Source organism: Rhineura floridana, chromosome 10, assembly GCF_030035675.1.
Source record: "Rhineura floridana isolate rRhiFlo1 chromosome 10, rRhiFlo1.hap2, whole genome shotgun sequence".
NCBI lineage: Eukaryota > Metazoa > Chordata > Lepidosauria > Squamata > Rhineuridae > Rhineura > Rhineura floridana.
The window spans coordinates 40715559-40728867 of NC_084489.1; the positions used below are offsets into that span (position 1 = coordinate 40715559).

Below are 13309 nucleotides of genomic sequence, written 5' to 3' on the forward strand. Positions count from 1 at the left end.
ATATTAAGTATTATTTATGATGTAAACAAAATGAACAAAAAAAGCCCATAGACAAGAAGAACAAACAACTATTCTAGATTTTAAATTAAATGATGAAGTCACTACAAGAGCTTCACACTGGTGTTATGGTCTACTTGATGAAAACTTCTTGGGTAAGTCTCAGACAAGTAAAACATCTCCCAAGGACATTCACTTAAATCTGGAACTGTTTTTATTGTCTTTATTCAAAGGTGAAAACAATACGCTGAAATCTAAAAATCTTGCTTCCAAATTGTTATTTGCGGCAAGAATATCAGTACTGCAACACTGGAAACTTGTGAATGGGTTGGACATACAGGTCTGGTACAAAAACATCTGGACAGTTGCAATCTTGGACAAAATCACATTGCATCTTTGATTTCTACGAGGCAATACAAAACCAGAATCATTTATGTCCATATGGTGGAGGTTTGTAGATTACACTTCACATCAGGTCTTACATGATCAGCTTCTATAAGCAGCAAAAGCTATTTGGCTCTCATGAGTAATTAACCTGGAACATGAATTTTTTGTTTCTCAGGTATTATAGCATTATATTGGTTATTTAACTTGAAAGACACTTACCTGTACTTCTATACTTATGTGTATGATCCTGTAATACTATATATAAGTTGCATTTTTGTAGTATGTCATGGCATATGTTTTTTAAAATACTACAATAGTTGGAAGTGAGATGTTTATAGACAGTATATATATTTGTTCAATTACCAATAATTTGTTACCACCTGCATCACTCCATCACTATAAACTGATGAGTTTTCAAACCTCAGAGAACTAGTTCTCTTTAGCACATGAAAGGGGTGTGGGTGAGAAAAGTAGACAGATACTGGAGCTGTCAACTGCCACTGAGTTTTTAAGTTACATGGCAGGTAGATATTCAACAGGTGTAGCTTCCCTCTGATTCTTTATGCTGGTGAACACTTAAAACTTTTGTCTGCTTGTAATTTAACTTCTCATTCTGAGCACTGCCCAGAAAAATGCAAGACCCCTGTATTTAGCTTAGAATTTACCAGAAAAAAATTGCATAGCTCATTAAATGTTCACCTGTCAAGAACATTCTGAGAACTGATTGATATCTTCTAGACAGCATCTGATGCTTATCTTGTAAATAAATAAAACCAATAAAAATGGTTGTGTAATTTTTTGATATCCTCGCCCTCACCCCCCATCTTATATGTATTCATGTTTGAAGGAAAGGCTATACTAACAGACTGCAATACAAATCCCACTCATAGTGGGAGCAATTCCAAAACAGAAACTTTTAACATTTCAGCTATCTTTAACAGTTTTGTTTGTATAGGTCATTTGTCCTTTTCATCTTAAGGCTGTAAATTGTTCTGATGTGCTTTCAGTAAAGGAAGTTGTATATTATGGTTAAGTGTCGTAACTTTTCCTCTTGCAGTATTTTAACTATTGGTTTTGATCAGATTAAGTAGTGGACTGAAAAAAATGTTCTCTTGATTTTACCACCAGCCCCGAAATCAGCATTTTAGATTTCCATCACTGGAGAGCCATGAATCTGTACTGTCAGTGTGTGACATGTTTAAAGAATGTAGCAAAAATGCCTGCACTCTGAGTTAGCCACTACCCCCACTAGATACCCATATGAACATGATTCTTTTTATAACAACTAAAATTGTCCAAATAAAAGCCTATTTCCCTCCCAGGGATTAAAAAAGTATCTTTTTTCCAATGCATATATACTAGAGTTTTATTAAAAAAAAAGTTAGCTGCAGCAGGTAAAATGGATATTGACTTTCCTTTAAACTGCTATTAGGATATTCTTGTTTGCATATAGGTTGCAGCCTTACCTCAGTTCTGTTGTAACAAAACTTGAGTTGCCCTCCATGACCTCTATTGTGGAACTTTGTTAACTTGCATTCTAAGAAGTTCCTACCCACATGTGAAATATGCGATTCTTCTACAGCCTCCAGGTCATAGCAAATGAATGGGATTACTAGTTTAGCTGGGATGTCTGAAATTTAATTTAGCTAAATGAACTATTGGAACTTATTTTCCTGCAGTGTTGGCTGTTGCTACTGTTTCCAACTTTACGTTTATTGATATTGATGCACAAAAAAGGAAAGGGGGGTGTCTTGTATTGCACTGATACTACTTAAAATTATAATGTTGTAGCTTTTTTAAATTAAAGAAGTCTTAAAATATAGATACCTGTGCCAAAGAAAGTATGACATTGCCCCAGTTTTCACAACTGAGATAATCTATTATCTACAACAGATTTAAAACCAAAAATTGGTTGAGGTGGAATCACAGCTATTGGAGGGGGGGGGGTGTCATCCAACTATAAAATATATCACACTGAAGTGCTAGATGTTTGTCAAGAAGGTAGTAATCTTAAACTTTAGGGAGTCAAAACCTAATGGTTGAAAGAAACCTCTCTAATGATTATTTTCAGCGAGTTCAAATTACTTAGGTGCATCCATTTGGCAACATGAAATATTACAGCCAAGTAATATTTTACAACATTTGATAACCTAAGTAAATTGATACTAACCATTTAACTCTTTAATTACCAGCTTCAAGGAATTTATTAAGGTTGCAATCCTAACCCCACTTACTTGGGAGTAAGCCTAATTGAATTCAAGGGGACTTACTTCTGTGTAGACATGGCTAAGATTGCATCTTAAATAATCTTCCTGCCAATTATTTTTATACCGGCTATTTATTTTCTGTTTTCTATACAGAGTCTCCTCTCCACCACCTCCATAGTTTATTTCTTATTTCTTCTTGAAATAAGAATTAACATGTTAACTGAGAAGAAAACCAATTCACATGCAAGACCAATTTCAGGAAGATGCATCTGAAACTAGATAAAATTAATAGAAGTTATATTAAACTCCTTTTTCAAACATATTTCCAGATTATAATTTGCAGTTTCAAATGATCAAACTGATTAGCAAACTGAATACAAATGTGAAGTTAATAAATTACTGTGCAATATTGTCAGATATAAACAGCAGCTTATAATGAAGGCTGAATTCATTTGACAATGTATTTTACATACAGTTAATGTAGTTTTTCATTTGAGTACACATTACAAGTGTCTGACTACAAAAATAGTTATGTAACCGAAGAACTACTTTTATCCATATTTCTGATCTTTGAATCCTAAAGGACATATAATGGTTTGGATCTCAACAAAGACTGCAGTCTGATACACACCTCCATTGATACACAAGCTCCACTGCACACAAGGAAACTTACTTCTGAGTAGGTATGCAAATAATTGTGCTGTAAATTAGTTGCATCTAGTTCTCATTAGGGTGGCCAGGTGAAAAAATAAGACAAGGCTCCCTGATCTTTAATAGATGTGAAAAAGAATGTCAGCAGGTGTAGCTTCTATACAATTGTTAACAGTACTGGTACCCTGCCCTTTCCCCCCTCCCCCCAGCCACCCTAGCTCCTTTGAAATAAATGGAACTTAAATCATGACTAACTTTTCACATTGATTTAAATGGGTCCTCTGCAACTAACTTACAGCAAGATCATATACATACCAACTCAGAAGTAAGCACTGTTGAGTTCAATGGGAGTTACTGAGGTAAGTGCATATAGGCTTGCAGCCTAAAGTATGGATCAGATATTTGGATCAACACTAATGGCACCATCTTAACCATGTACACCGAAAATAAAATCTTACTGAATTCAATGGATCTTACTCCCAGATATGTGGGGTTAGGGTTGTAACCTAAGAGGATCTTAATGTGTGTCTCTTAAAGGCTGCAATCCTAGATATACTTGTTTGAACATATCTCACTGAAATCAGTGGACCTTTCTTCCAAGTAAATAAGATTAGGGTTTCAAGAGAAAATGTCAAAACAAGAATTTTTAGTTTGCTAATCTTTGTTATCAGCCTCATCATCCAAAGCATTTCTCTTGAACTTTCGTTCATATGAAATAATATAGAACATTTTTGTGTGTGAAGATGTTAAGACAACATGAAATAATATTAAACTATCTTGAGATTTTAACAAGATTACTAATTACATGGATATTGTTTTGAAAACATAAGGAATTATAAATTCTTATTCCCGAAATGTAAAAATATTTGCTTAAAGTATGTTAATTCTAAGGTAAGTGAAGCAACCAAGATGCAACCACAAAGTAGTAGTTTATAAATCTAACAAAATAATCCTAGCAAGTTATTAAAGAAACATTTAGGGTGAAATCCTAATGCACTCTGACTTGGGAATAAACCCCACTGAATATTGTACAAAGAATTATGTTACACAAGTACAGTTCTAAAATTTCCCTCTTGAAACCAATCAATGGGATTTACTTCCTTTAAGACTGATTGTGAGACATGGAATATCAGAATAAACCTTTCCTTTTAATAATCACAGTGAACAGAGCCACTGCAGTGGGACTTCATACTTGGAATCACTAAAGTATATTAACAGTACCCATCCTACGCATGTCTACACAGAATCAGGTCCATTGGGTTCAATGAAGCTACCTCCCAAGTAAGTGAGGATAGGATTACAGCATAAATATGTATTTTCCCCTTTGTAAAACAATTTGTTTACATGAACAGCAAACTTGAGCTAAATGAAAAGAAAAAGTTCTCCAATTAAATTAATTCAAATTAATCCAAGCATCTGTAGCACTTATGAAAATATTGGTGGGGTAGTATTCTTAATTTACCAACACCTATAAAAATCCTGCACATATTAAAAGCTATATAAAAACTTACATCACTATGCTCATTATATCATGTTGATTTGTTGATCATCTTTCTTCTTAATATCTAGGCTTCAAAGAAGCTTTATAAACTGTTTCACAACTGTGCCTATTGAAAATAGTATTATACACATCATATTGTTTCATCTTGCAATCTGTTAAAATACATTTTGCTTCAAACTTCATTTGTTTATGTCATACTGCATTCTATCTTAATGAATATTTGTTTTTCGTTTAACATGAGTGAATCCAATGTAGACATGCAAACTAGGTTTATTTCAAACATTTTTAGCTTAATAGCAAAGCTCAGTAGTAAATCAATGGATAAATCATAGATATTCCATGTTACAGCTTTCCAACAGAATACATTGTTGTTTACTAACTTGAAAATATTTATATTAATTCCTATACATTGCTTGCAATAATGTTCTTATGTTAAAATACAAATAGCTGAGCCATGTAAACATACAAGTTATTAATTTTTAATTTCTAGAGTAAATGGAAATATGAAGTCATTTCTGACTTATATGAAGAAAATTAGTTACTCTACTTAGATAATTCCAAATTAAAATATATTCATATTGATAATGCAAACAAGCATCTTATATGTTACATACCAAGTGATAAATATTTCATTGAATTTACCAAATGTTTTTATTATTAATACCCAGGAACCAAGCTTGTCACCTCTCTTTTTAGCAGGGTCTTTGTATGCAGCATTTCAACATATGAAGCTTCCCCTGGTGTGGTGATACAGCCAAGGGGACCTTTCACATGTTCAATGTTTCCCTCTCATGAAGTTATTTAAAGATACAGAAGCCATGGCTGGCAAGAAAAGGTAGAAGCATCTGCTATCAGAAGCAATTGCTCCACAAATTCAGTTGCAGCACACTACTGAACTTTAAATTCCCACAGCTAACCTTGCAACTCCTTTACCATTTTAAAAAATGGTTAGTTTTGCCTTTTCCCAGTCCTGTACCTAAATACAACCTCCAGACAACTGTAGTGTGCATTCTCCATTGGAAGAAAAAACCGTTCACAAGCCTTTCTGAGCCTTTAGTGGTTCCAATTTTTAAATTGTTCTTATTATTAACATTTTATTGAAGATACTGCATATACAAACTAGCAAGAAACAATGTCGTTTCAAATGCAAAAAGAGACAAATTTCAGTGAAAGGACCAACTATTACAGAGCAATTGTGGGCGTTTTCTTATTCACAGTATATAATATTCTTAATGAAAAATATGTTCAGAAGCTACAGCTCAGGCTACAATATAATTTTTCTCCAGAAATTCTTTTGAACGCTGAAAGCGATATGCAGTTAGGATAACTTTACAAAACTCACAACACTCCCTGAGAAAAAGTGCAAACCGAGGATGCAAATGTGCTCGTGTAGTGTAATGTGAAGCTCTAGGAAAATGTCGAGAAAAGCCTCGCCAAACCAGAACTACAGGTTGGTGTAAAATTAAAACCCCAAAGAACCCTCCAGCAGCCATTAAAGACTGAAAAGGGAAGGAATCGCAGGAAGCCCTTAGGCTACAAAGACTAGCTGCGTTTCCCCACCAGCAGCTCGCTTCCTTTTTTTTTTTAAAGGAGCCCCACACCAGCACAACCAGAGAGGAAAAAAACCAAACCACCCTACCAAACAAAAGAGATGCCCAAGATGTAATGGCGCGAGGAGACGAGCCTAGTTTCGCGCCACAAAGACGAGAGCGGCAGGGACTGCCCAAGAAGCCAGTGAATGGAGAGAAGAGGGAACAAATCAGAGAGCCGGTGGCACCAGTGTAAACGAGACTGAGAGCGCTGGTAGGTGCAGCCCTCGACCAATCGGACGCCGGCCTGTTACACACAGACAGGGAGTCACATCCCTGAGCTCACGCGCGCCTTACTATGATTACTACGGCTACTCCCATGCAGCTTGCGCTTGTTGCTGAAGTGCAACCTCGTTCTACGTGAGGAAGTTCGCTCCGACGTTTTTTCCCAAGGGGTGGGGGGTAGAAGGGCGACTTCGCAGTTTCTTAGTACTGGAAGCAGGTCTGAAAACATATACCAACTAGAAGGGTGGCTTTGTTTTTCAGGTCATAGCTAGTTTTCTTCCCCCAACCGGGAGAGGGGTGGGAGAAAAAGGTAGGAGAGTATCAGCGTGGTACGTCGTTATGACATACGGCGCAGGAAGAGGGAGGAAACGTGTCTTAAAAGGGTGTTCACATGAGTCAGCTGTGGGTATGCTCAAGCCGATTACATCTGTGTCCGTGGCATGCTGTAGTACGTTATGCCAAAGGCAAAATGAGAGGCGAGGAGGGGGGTTGAGGAAAGGATGGGGAGACAAACAATGTACTGTGACACTTTTAAAAAAACATGTTGGTAGGTTTGGGATTATTACTTTACTTTCCCGAGTTTCTGCAGCTTCAGGCGTCCATTTTCCCCAGGTCGCCCCACCCCCGGGTGAAAAGCAGTTTTCTCGACCCCCCCCCTTATCAGCTATAATAGGCAGCTCTGCTGTATTCCGAAAAGCAGAATGAAAGTTCTCCATATTGCTTGCAGAGAATCCCGGGAACCTAACTCCGCAAAAAATAGAAAAAAAAAAAGGTCAGTTCATTAGATCAGGCCTAGGTCTTCAAAACAGTAAACAATCGCGCTGGTTTAGTTTTCTTACGGCAAGTGTATCGTTGTTTACAATCTTTATTATTTTTCAGCTATACTGACAGTTTAACGCCTGGTTTCAATAGCTTTTCAAAATCCTTTCCAGTGTTTCTTCTTTGATTATTACACGAGTATATCAAGTGATGAACAACTTTTCAGAACACTTCAAACACTTGCAGTGCAATCCTAAACATGTCTACTCAAGAGTAAGGCCCAGGGAGTTAAGGGGGCTTATTTCCAAGTGAATATAGCATTGCAGCATTAATTAGAAGATAAATTGATTTTAGGCTACTGCAACAGTATGAAATCTACATCTCATCATATTGCTTTGGTCTTGTAACACAAAGCTATTGTTTTGTTTGACAAGTTTTTCCTAGTACAAACTACAGCGACATATTAAGATATGCATACAAGCTTCCAATATTAACATTTGTGGTCTGTTCTGATAGGAAACACCAGTTAATAGAAAACTTTGGATGTCCTTATTTTATTCCCTAGTAAAAGTTCCATGAGCTTTTTAGCAGGCACCTCCTCAAAATCAACCAAACCAACCAATATACATTTCAAAATATGAGATAAACTAGACCTCTGCATTTTTGACAAAAGATATGTGAATTTATTTAAACTTATTTGATAATTAACTTTTGTAGTTAACAAAACATTAGTTTACTCTTTATAGTTTACTTTTTGTAAGTCAAACTGAAATAACTTCATTGCAGATTGGTTGCTAATTTTCTCTAACATAATGCATTATATACTCTTCAGATTTTATTTTGATAAGATTAGCTTGTCCCCAGCTTGTTCCTATTACAAAAATGAATTCATGCCTTTTTTGTACAGTTTTAATGATAGTTTGCATTATTTTTACAAAATTGGCAGATTCAAAACATGTTTGTTCAAATGCAGCAAGTTCTTACTGAGCTGCGTGGAACCAGTTCAGTGGAACTATTGTAACTTGTTTTACACTATATTTTATCCATATTTCTTTGAATAACCTTCCATAAATTTCAGTTTAATTTTATTTTTAAACTTGTGAATAAAATACTAATACAAGAATGTCAACCAAACATTTGGAAATATATACTAAGTTCTGTTTGTACCTCACATTCAGAGAAATATACATGCAGTTTTTGTAAACTGCAGTCCAAACAATCCAGTTAATTATTTCTAAAACCAATGATAGAAAAAAAAAATTTCAGATTCAAAGACTTCCCCTTCCTTATTCAGAAGCATTCTATTAGAAGCTCAGAAACAGTTGTAGAAAATACTTCCTTCAACAAGAATGAATAAAGGTTGGATTGAACATTGATCGTAAGTTAGGAAGATTTTTCCAGAAATTATAACTTGTTCTTAAATAAGCAAGGATTAATCTAGTTTATCTATATAAACCATGAAATTGTACTGTATGAAAAATATGTTTCTCCCCCTATAACAATGAGATAGTAAGTTTTACATTGCTTTAAATTTCTGCATCTTGGGCTCCTCCTGTAAATACTATCCTGTTTTCCTTTTGTAAGTGATACCATAGCATTTGATAACCATTTTCTCTGACCAAAGCATAGCTCTAACAAAGACATTCACTTAAATTCATAACACTAAAATTACTTCTGATTACTTATTAGATTTAGGACAGGAGTGTGTTAGGGTTTTTTCCTGTAACTATCTTCTGTATATTTCCACAAAAACATAGTGCCTGTGATTGTCACTATATAACTAATAAATACTTAACTGTTTACTATGCCCATTATAACCTATTCCTCCCTCCCAATCTGTGCAGAATAAATGAACTCTTTCAATAAAGTGAATTCTTAAACGAAACCTACTGGATTCCTATATATTAAATACAGTGCTGGCTTTCATTTCCGTATCCTTTCTTCATCTTCAGGCAACATTTTGTTTGTACTGGAACAAGGCTCCACACACTCTTAACCCCTCCCCCACAAACGCACCATTGTGCTCTTTACCAATGTTGAAAATTATGAATGGTCCCTTGAACCTAATGGGGGAGGGGAGAATGAGGGTAGGTAGGTGGATTCTTCTGTGTGCTTTGGTAATCCGAAGGCTGTGTTGTGTCGTCATTCCCATTTTCTGAGCTAGAAAACCACCATTAACTAGAATTAAAAGAAAAAGGGAAGGAAGCAGCTTGTCGGGGTGGGTAACATGTCTGGAGGAGCACTCTTCTCTGCCCCTGCGTACTCCCACTTTTTAATCACCCTCCAACTGGCCTCCACCCCCTTTGTCCTTCGATTCATAATGTTGAGCGCTGGAATCGCTGCAACCAACGCTCATCAAACCGCCAGAAACATTACTATGCAGGAAGGAAGGGGGTTAGGTGGGAGGGGGAGCTGTTTCAAGGAGACCCACGTTTCTCCCTCCTCCCGCCCTCTACAAGACCCCTCGGTCTTTCTCTGGCTTGTACCCAATGGCCAACAAGAACGCAAGACAGCCACCAAACACGAAATCGCAGACAAAAATGTGGTAGTGGCGCGTCGCACATGGATAATCTGATACGAAAGGATGATTCGTCCCCATTAAATCCACTGATTCTACTAAGAGCTCCATTTGCCACCCACTAAGTGGTGCTCGTCGAGACACTTTGCCCAAACCCTTCTGAGCTGCTAGCCCGACGATGGTGAGGAAGGGTAATGGGTGGCCATTATATTGCATTTGATCTCCTTTCTTCGTCTCTCTCTACCCCTCCCCCCTTTCTTCCGATCGCGTTGCAAAACGTAGAGAGAATGTCGCAGCCTTTCTTTGCGGTAGGTTTTCGATTGTCCCTCTTCCAAGCGTGGAAGATTTTGAACGTCGAAAGCCCAGAGCAGCTTTATGTGCGCGTGTGTGGAGCAACCAAACCCGCAGCAGAAAGTAGTAAACGGGGAGGGGAGAGAGACCACGCGGGCCGGGCTCCGCGCCCATCAAACCTCCCTTTCTTAAAAACTTGTCCTGGACAGTCTCGCTTCTGTTCGTGTGTGTATGTGTGTGAGAGCTTAAATCGGCTGTTATCTAATTGAGGCGTTGGGATTCCTCACGTGAGAAGTTGATTTGTAGTTTGAACACGTGGCTCATTCAAAAAGCCGGAATATTCAAGGGATTTTCTCTCTCCTCCCACTCTGGGTCTTTTTCCCTCCCTCTTTGGAAAAGGCGGTGCCTACATTCACGTATTGTAACATTTTCATACTCCGCCTGCTGCTGCCAAAGGGGCTTGGGGGCAAGACAAAAAAAGTAGTTTTTCTCCCCCCATCTCTCCTTCCTTTCCTATCTTTTTTTTTTAATCGCCATCCTACTTCTAAAAACGTCGTGATTTCCACTATCGCTTCGGATAACGTCGCGAACGTTCAGTATTCCGATTTGGTTACGGGCTTTTTTTTTTTTAAACTGGCGTGTGTGAGTGAGTGAGAGAGGGGTGGGTGGGGGACGGACGGATACAAGCTGCAGTTGTGATTCTTTTTTTAACCCCCCCTCGTATTTTTATTTTACTCCCTGGATCATTTTGCGGGGGTGTTTAGATATTTTTCTTATTACTAGAAGACGGCGTGTGCGTGGTATTTTTAAAATATTATTATTACTAAGCAGAGCTCTATTTTTAATTGAACAAGAAGATGAATAAGCTGTACATCGGAAACTTGGCCGAAAACGTGAGCCCTCTGGACCTAGAAAGTCTCTTTAAAGAGTCCAAGATCCCTTTCACCGGCCAGTTTCTCGTGAAGACGGGATACGCGTTCGTGGACTGCCCCGATGAAAACTGGGCTATGAAGGCCATCGAGGCACTTTCAGGTGGGTGATTTCTCCTCTGGCGTCTCAGCCTTTAGGTCCCCACTATCCATCCCCATCTTTCTGGGCGCCATTCTCCCCCTTCTCCTGCTCAAACCCCGCACTAGTTTTCCCTCCCCACTAACCCGAGCCTGGTCTGTTATCCTCACCGTTTTAATTAAAATTCTCAGTAATGAAAGCGTGCCTCGATGATCTTTATCTAAGGCAGAGAGTTGTTCGGCCCGGCGTCGTAAGGCTGGGTTGGACTTACTTATTTTACAGGGCTTTGGTAGCGTTACCTAGGGCCTTTAAGGGGGGGGATTGCTGCTTGGTTGGCCTGAGCGACCTGGATGTCTTTGCTTATCCCAATTATTTTCAACTCGTAGACACGCCGTCAGGTAATGCGCAAACTGTTGGTTTTAAAACCTTCGAAACAGCGAGCGGGAATTGTAGGAAGAGATGCAAGGCCGCTGTATTCGGAAGAAATTCTTCCCCACACCACCGGAATTGTTATTTTAAATATGTGAGGGGATGAGAAGACGGCGTTTGCTGTACGGAAGGGGGGGCGAGGTGCGCAAAACATCGCCCATAGTACAGAAAAGAGAGGCGCGCTCGCCCTCACATACACATGCCAGGGCCCAGCCAGTAGCTTCCAATATCGTTGCGAAGGGACTCCCATTTCTCCACCAACGCATCGTACGTACCCCCACCCCACCGAAAACTGGCCTCCCGAGCTGACGGGAGGTGCCGAAAGGCAGGGGGGGAAGGGGGGGAGCCCAAGGGCAAGCCTTCGTGCTGCGTCGTAGGGTTAGCGGGCTCCAAACGCACGCGGAGAGTCTCCATAGTCTCTAAATTGTGCGTCCTGCCCGCTTGCCTCGCAGTCTCCCGGGCTTGCTGAATCTTAGCTGTAGAAGGCAATATACGAGACGCCAAACTTTGGACGCGTAAAACAAAACAAAAAGGCAACCACCCGCCCCGTCTTCCCTGCGGTTTAGCCCTTTCAGGGGGAGAGGTCGAGGCCTGGAGGCCCACTTCATGACTGCGCCTTGGTGTCATTTATTTCGCTTTCCCTTTGGGCGCTCAAGCACTGAGCAGGCATGTCGTTTTCTTAGCTACTACATCCTGTTTTTGTGCGAAAGGCTTGGCGGGCAGAACGGGGAATGGTCGTGTGGTTGAAGGATCTCTTTTGGGTCCTGGTTTTGCTCTACTCTATTTCGAGTTGGGGGGGGACTTTGGCCCAGCGGGTCATGGTAGGAGTGGGCGTATGAAAAGAGGACTTAAACGGGTGTATTTCCAGGAAAAAACGCGTGGGGAACGCACTCACTTTTCACTGAAACCACCAGTTCCTGGTTCCTCGTGACAAGTTATTAGAGGCCTGTTAATCTCTCTAGGGGAGGCATATATTCATACACACACGTGTGTATGTATGTGCAACTACACTTTAACATATCACTTTGGAAGGCAATAAAGGCCTAACTTCCTCCTAAGAGAGTTGCCATCAATACCATTTCAAGCATTTATCTTGGAACTGGCTTCACTGAAAGCCAGCTTGGTGTGTGGCTATTATCCCCACCATGTTTCCGTTGCTGCTGTGCAACTTCCAGTGAATAAACTAACATGTTGCATTTGTGTTTCCTGTGCTGTTTTAGATCATAACAAATTCAGATCAGGAGGGATGGGGTGGGGGAAGGAGAGCATACAATTCATTCTAAAACCAGTTGTATTGCTGTTTGCAGGTAAAGTTGAACTGCATGGTAAACTCATAGAAGTTGAGCATTCAGTTCCCAAAAGACAAAGGTAATGGATTTATTTTATTTTAGCTTTTTTCTCGGTGAATTGAAAGCTTCATCATTCAGAAGGGCCTGGAAATAAGATGAAGCTGATGTTTAGCAGCCTAAACATTGCTTGTTACTTTGATATAAATGAACCTCTCATTACTCTGTGATACTCAGTAATATTTTGATATTCAGTAGTGTTGCTCATATATTAATAAGGAAGTGGTTGTGGCTGCACAGAGAGTTAAATCTTCATAGGTGGTCAAAAGTAAAACATTTTAAAGATTTTTTAAGTGTAGTTACAAAGTAGTGGAATATTAAGAATCAGTGTGTTGAACTGTGAAATAATCTATAGACACCTTGCCCATCTCTGTTTGTTTTTTGAAGTCCATGTGAAGTTG

The 13309-nt window shown here is 39.0% G+C and overlaps 1 protein-coding gene and 1 long non-coding RNA gene across 6 annotated transcripts in view; one reads left to right on the forward strand and one right to left on the reverse strand.

Moving 5' to 3' along the window:
• Nucleotides 1-212: 212 nt before the first annotated feature.
• Nucleotides 213-10438, reverse strand: LOC133364790 (uncharacterized). Its single transcript, XR_009758031.1, has 4 exons — nt 9207-10438; nt 6383-7298; nt 4754-4849; nt 213-400 (listed from the first exon to the last, which is right to left on the reverse strand). It is a non-coding gene; the product is annotated as an uncharacterized LOC133364790 (long non-coding RNA).
• The window catches only part of IGF2BP3 (insulin like growth factor 2 mRNA binding protein 3), a 113854-nt gene continuing 110956 nt past the window's right edge, over nt 10412-13309 (forward strand). The window contains exons 1-2 of one of the 5 annotated variants that reach the window (XM_061585602.1): nt 10412-11157; nt 12870-12930. In XM_061585602.1, the coding sequence (XP_061441586.1) occupies nt 10983-11157; nt 12870-12930 (236 nt within the window). In that variant the 5' untranslated portion in view covers nt 10412-10982. Of the gene's footprint in view, nt 11158-11243; nt 11532-11677; nt 11830-12869; nt 12931-13309 lie in introns of those variants that run through there. The other 4 variants (XM_061585604.1, XM_061585601.1, XM_061585603.1 and 1 more) reach the window with 4 other exon arrangements.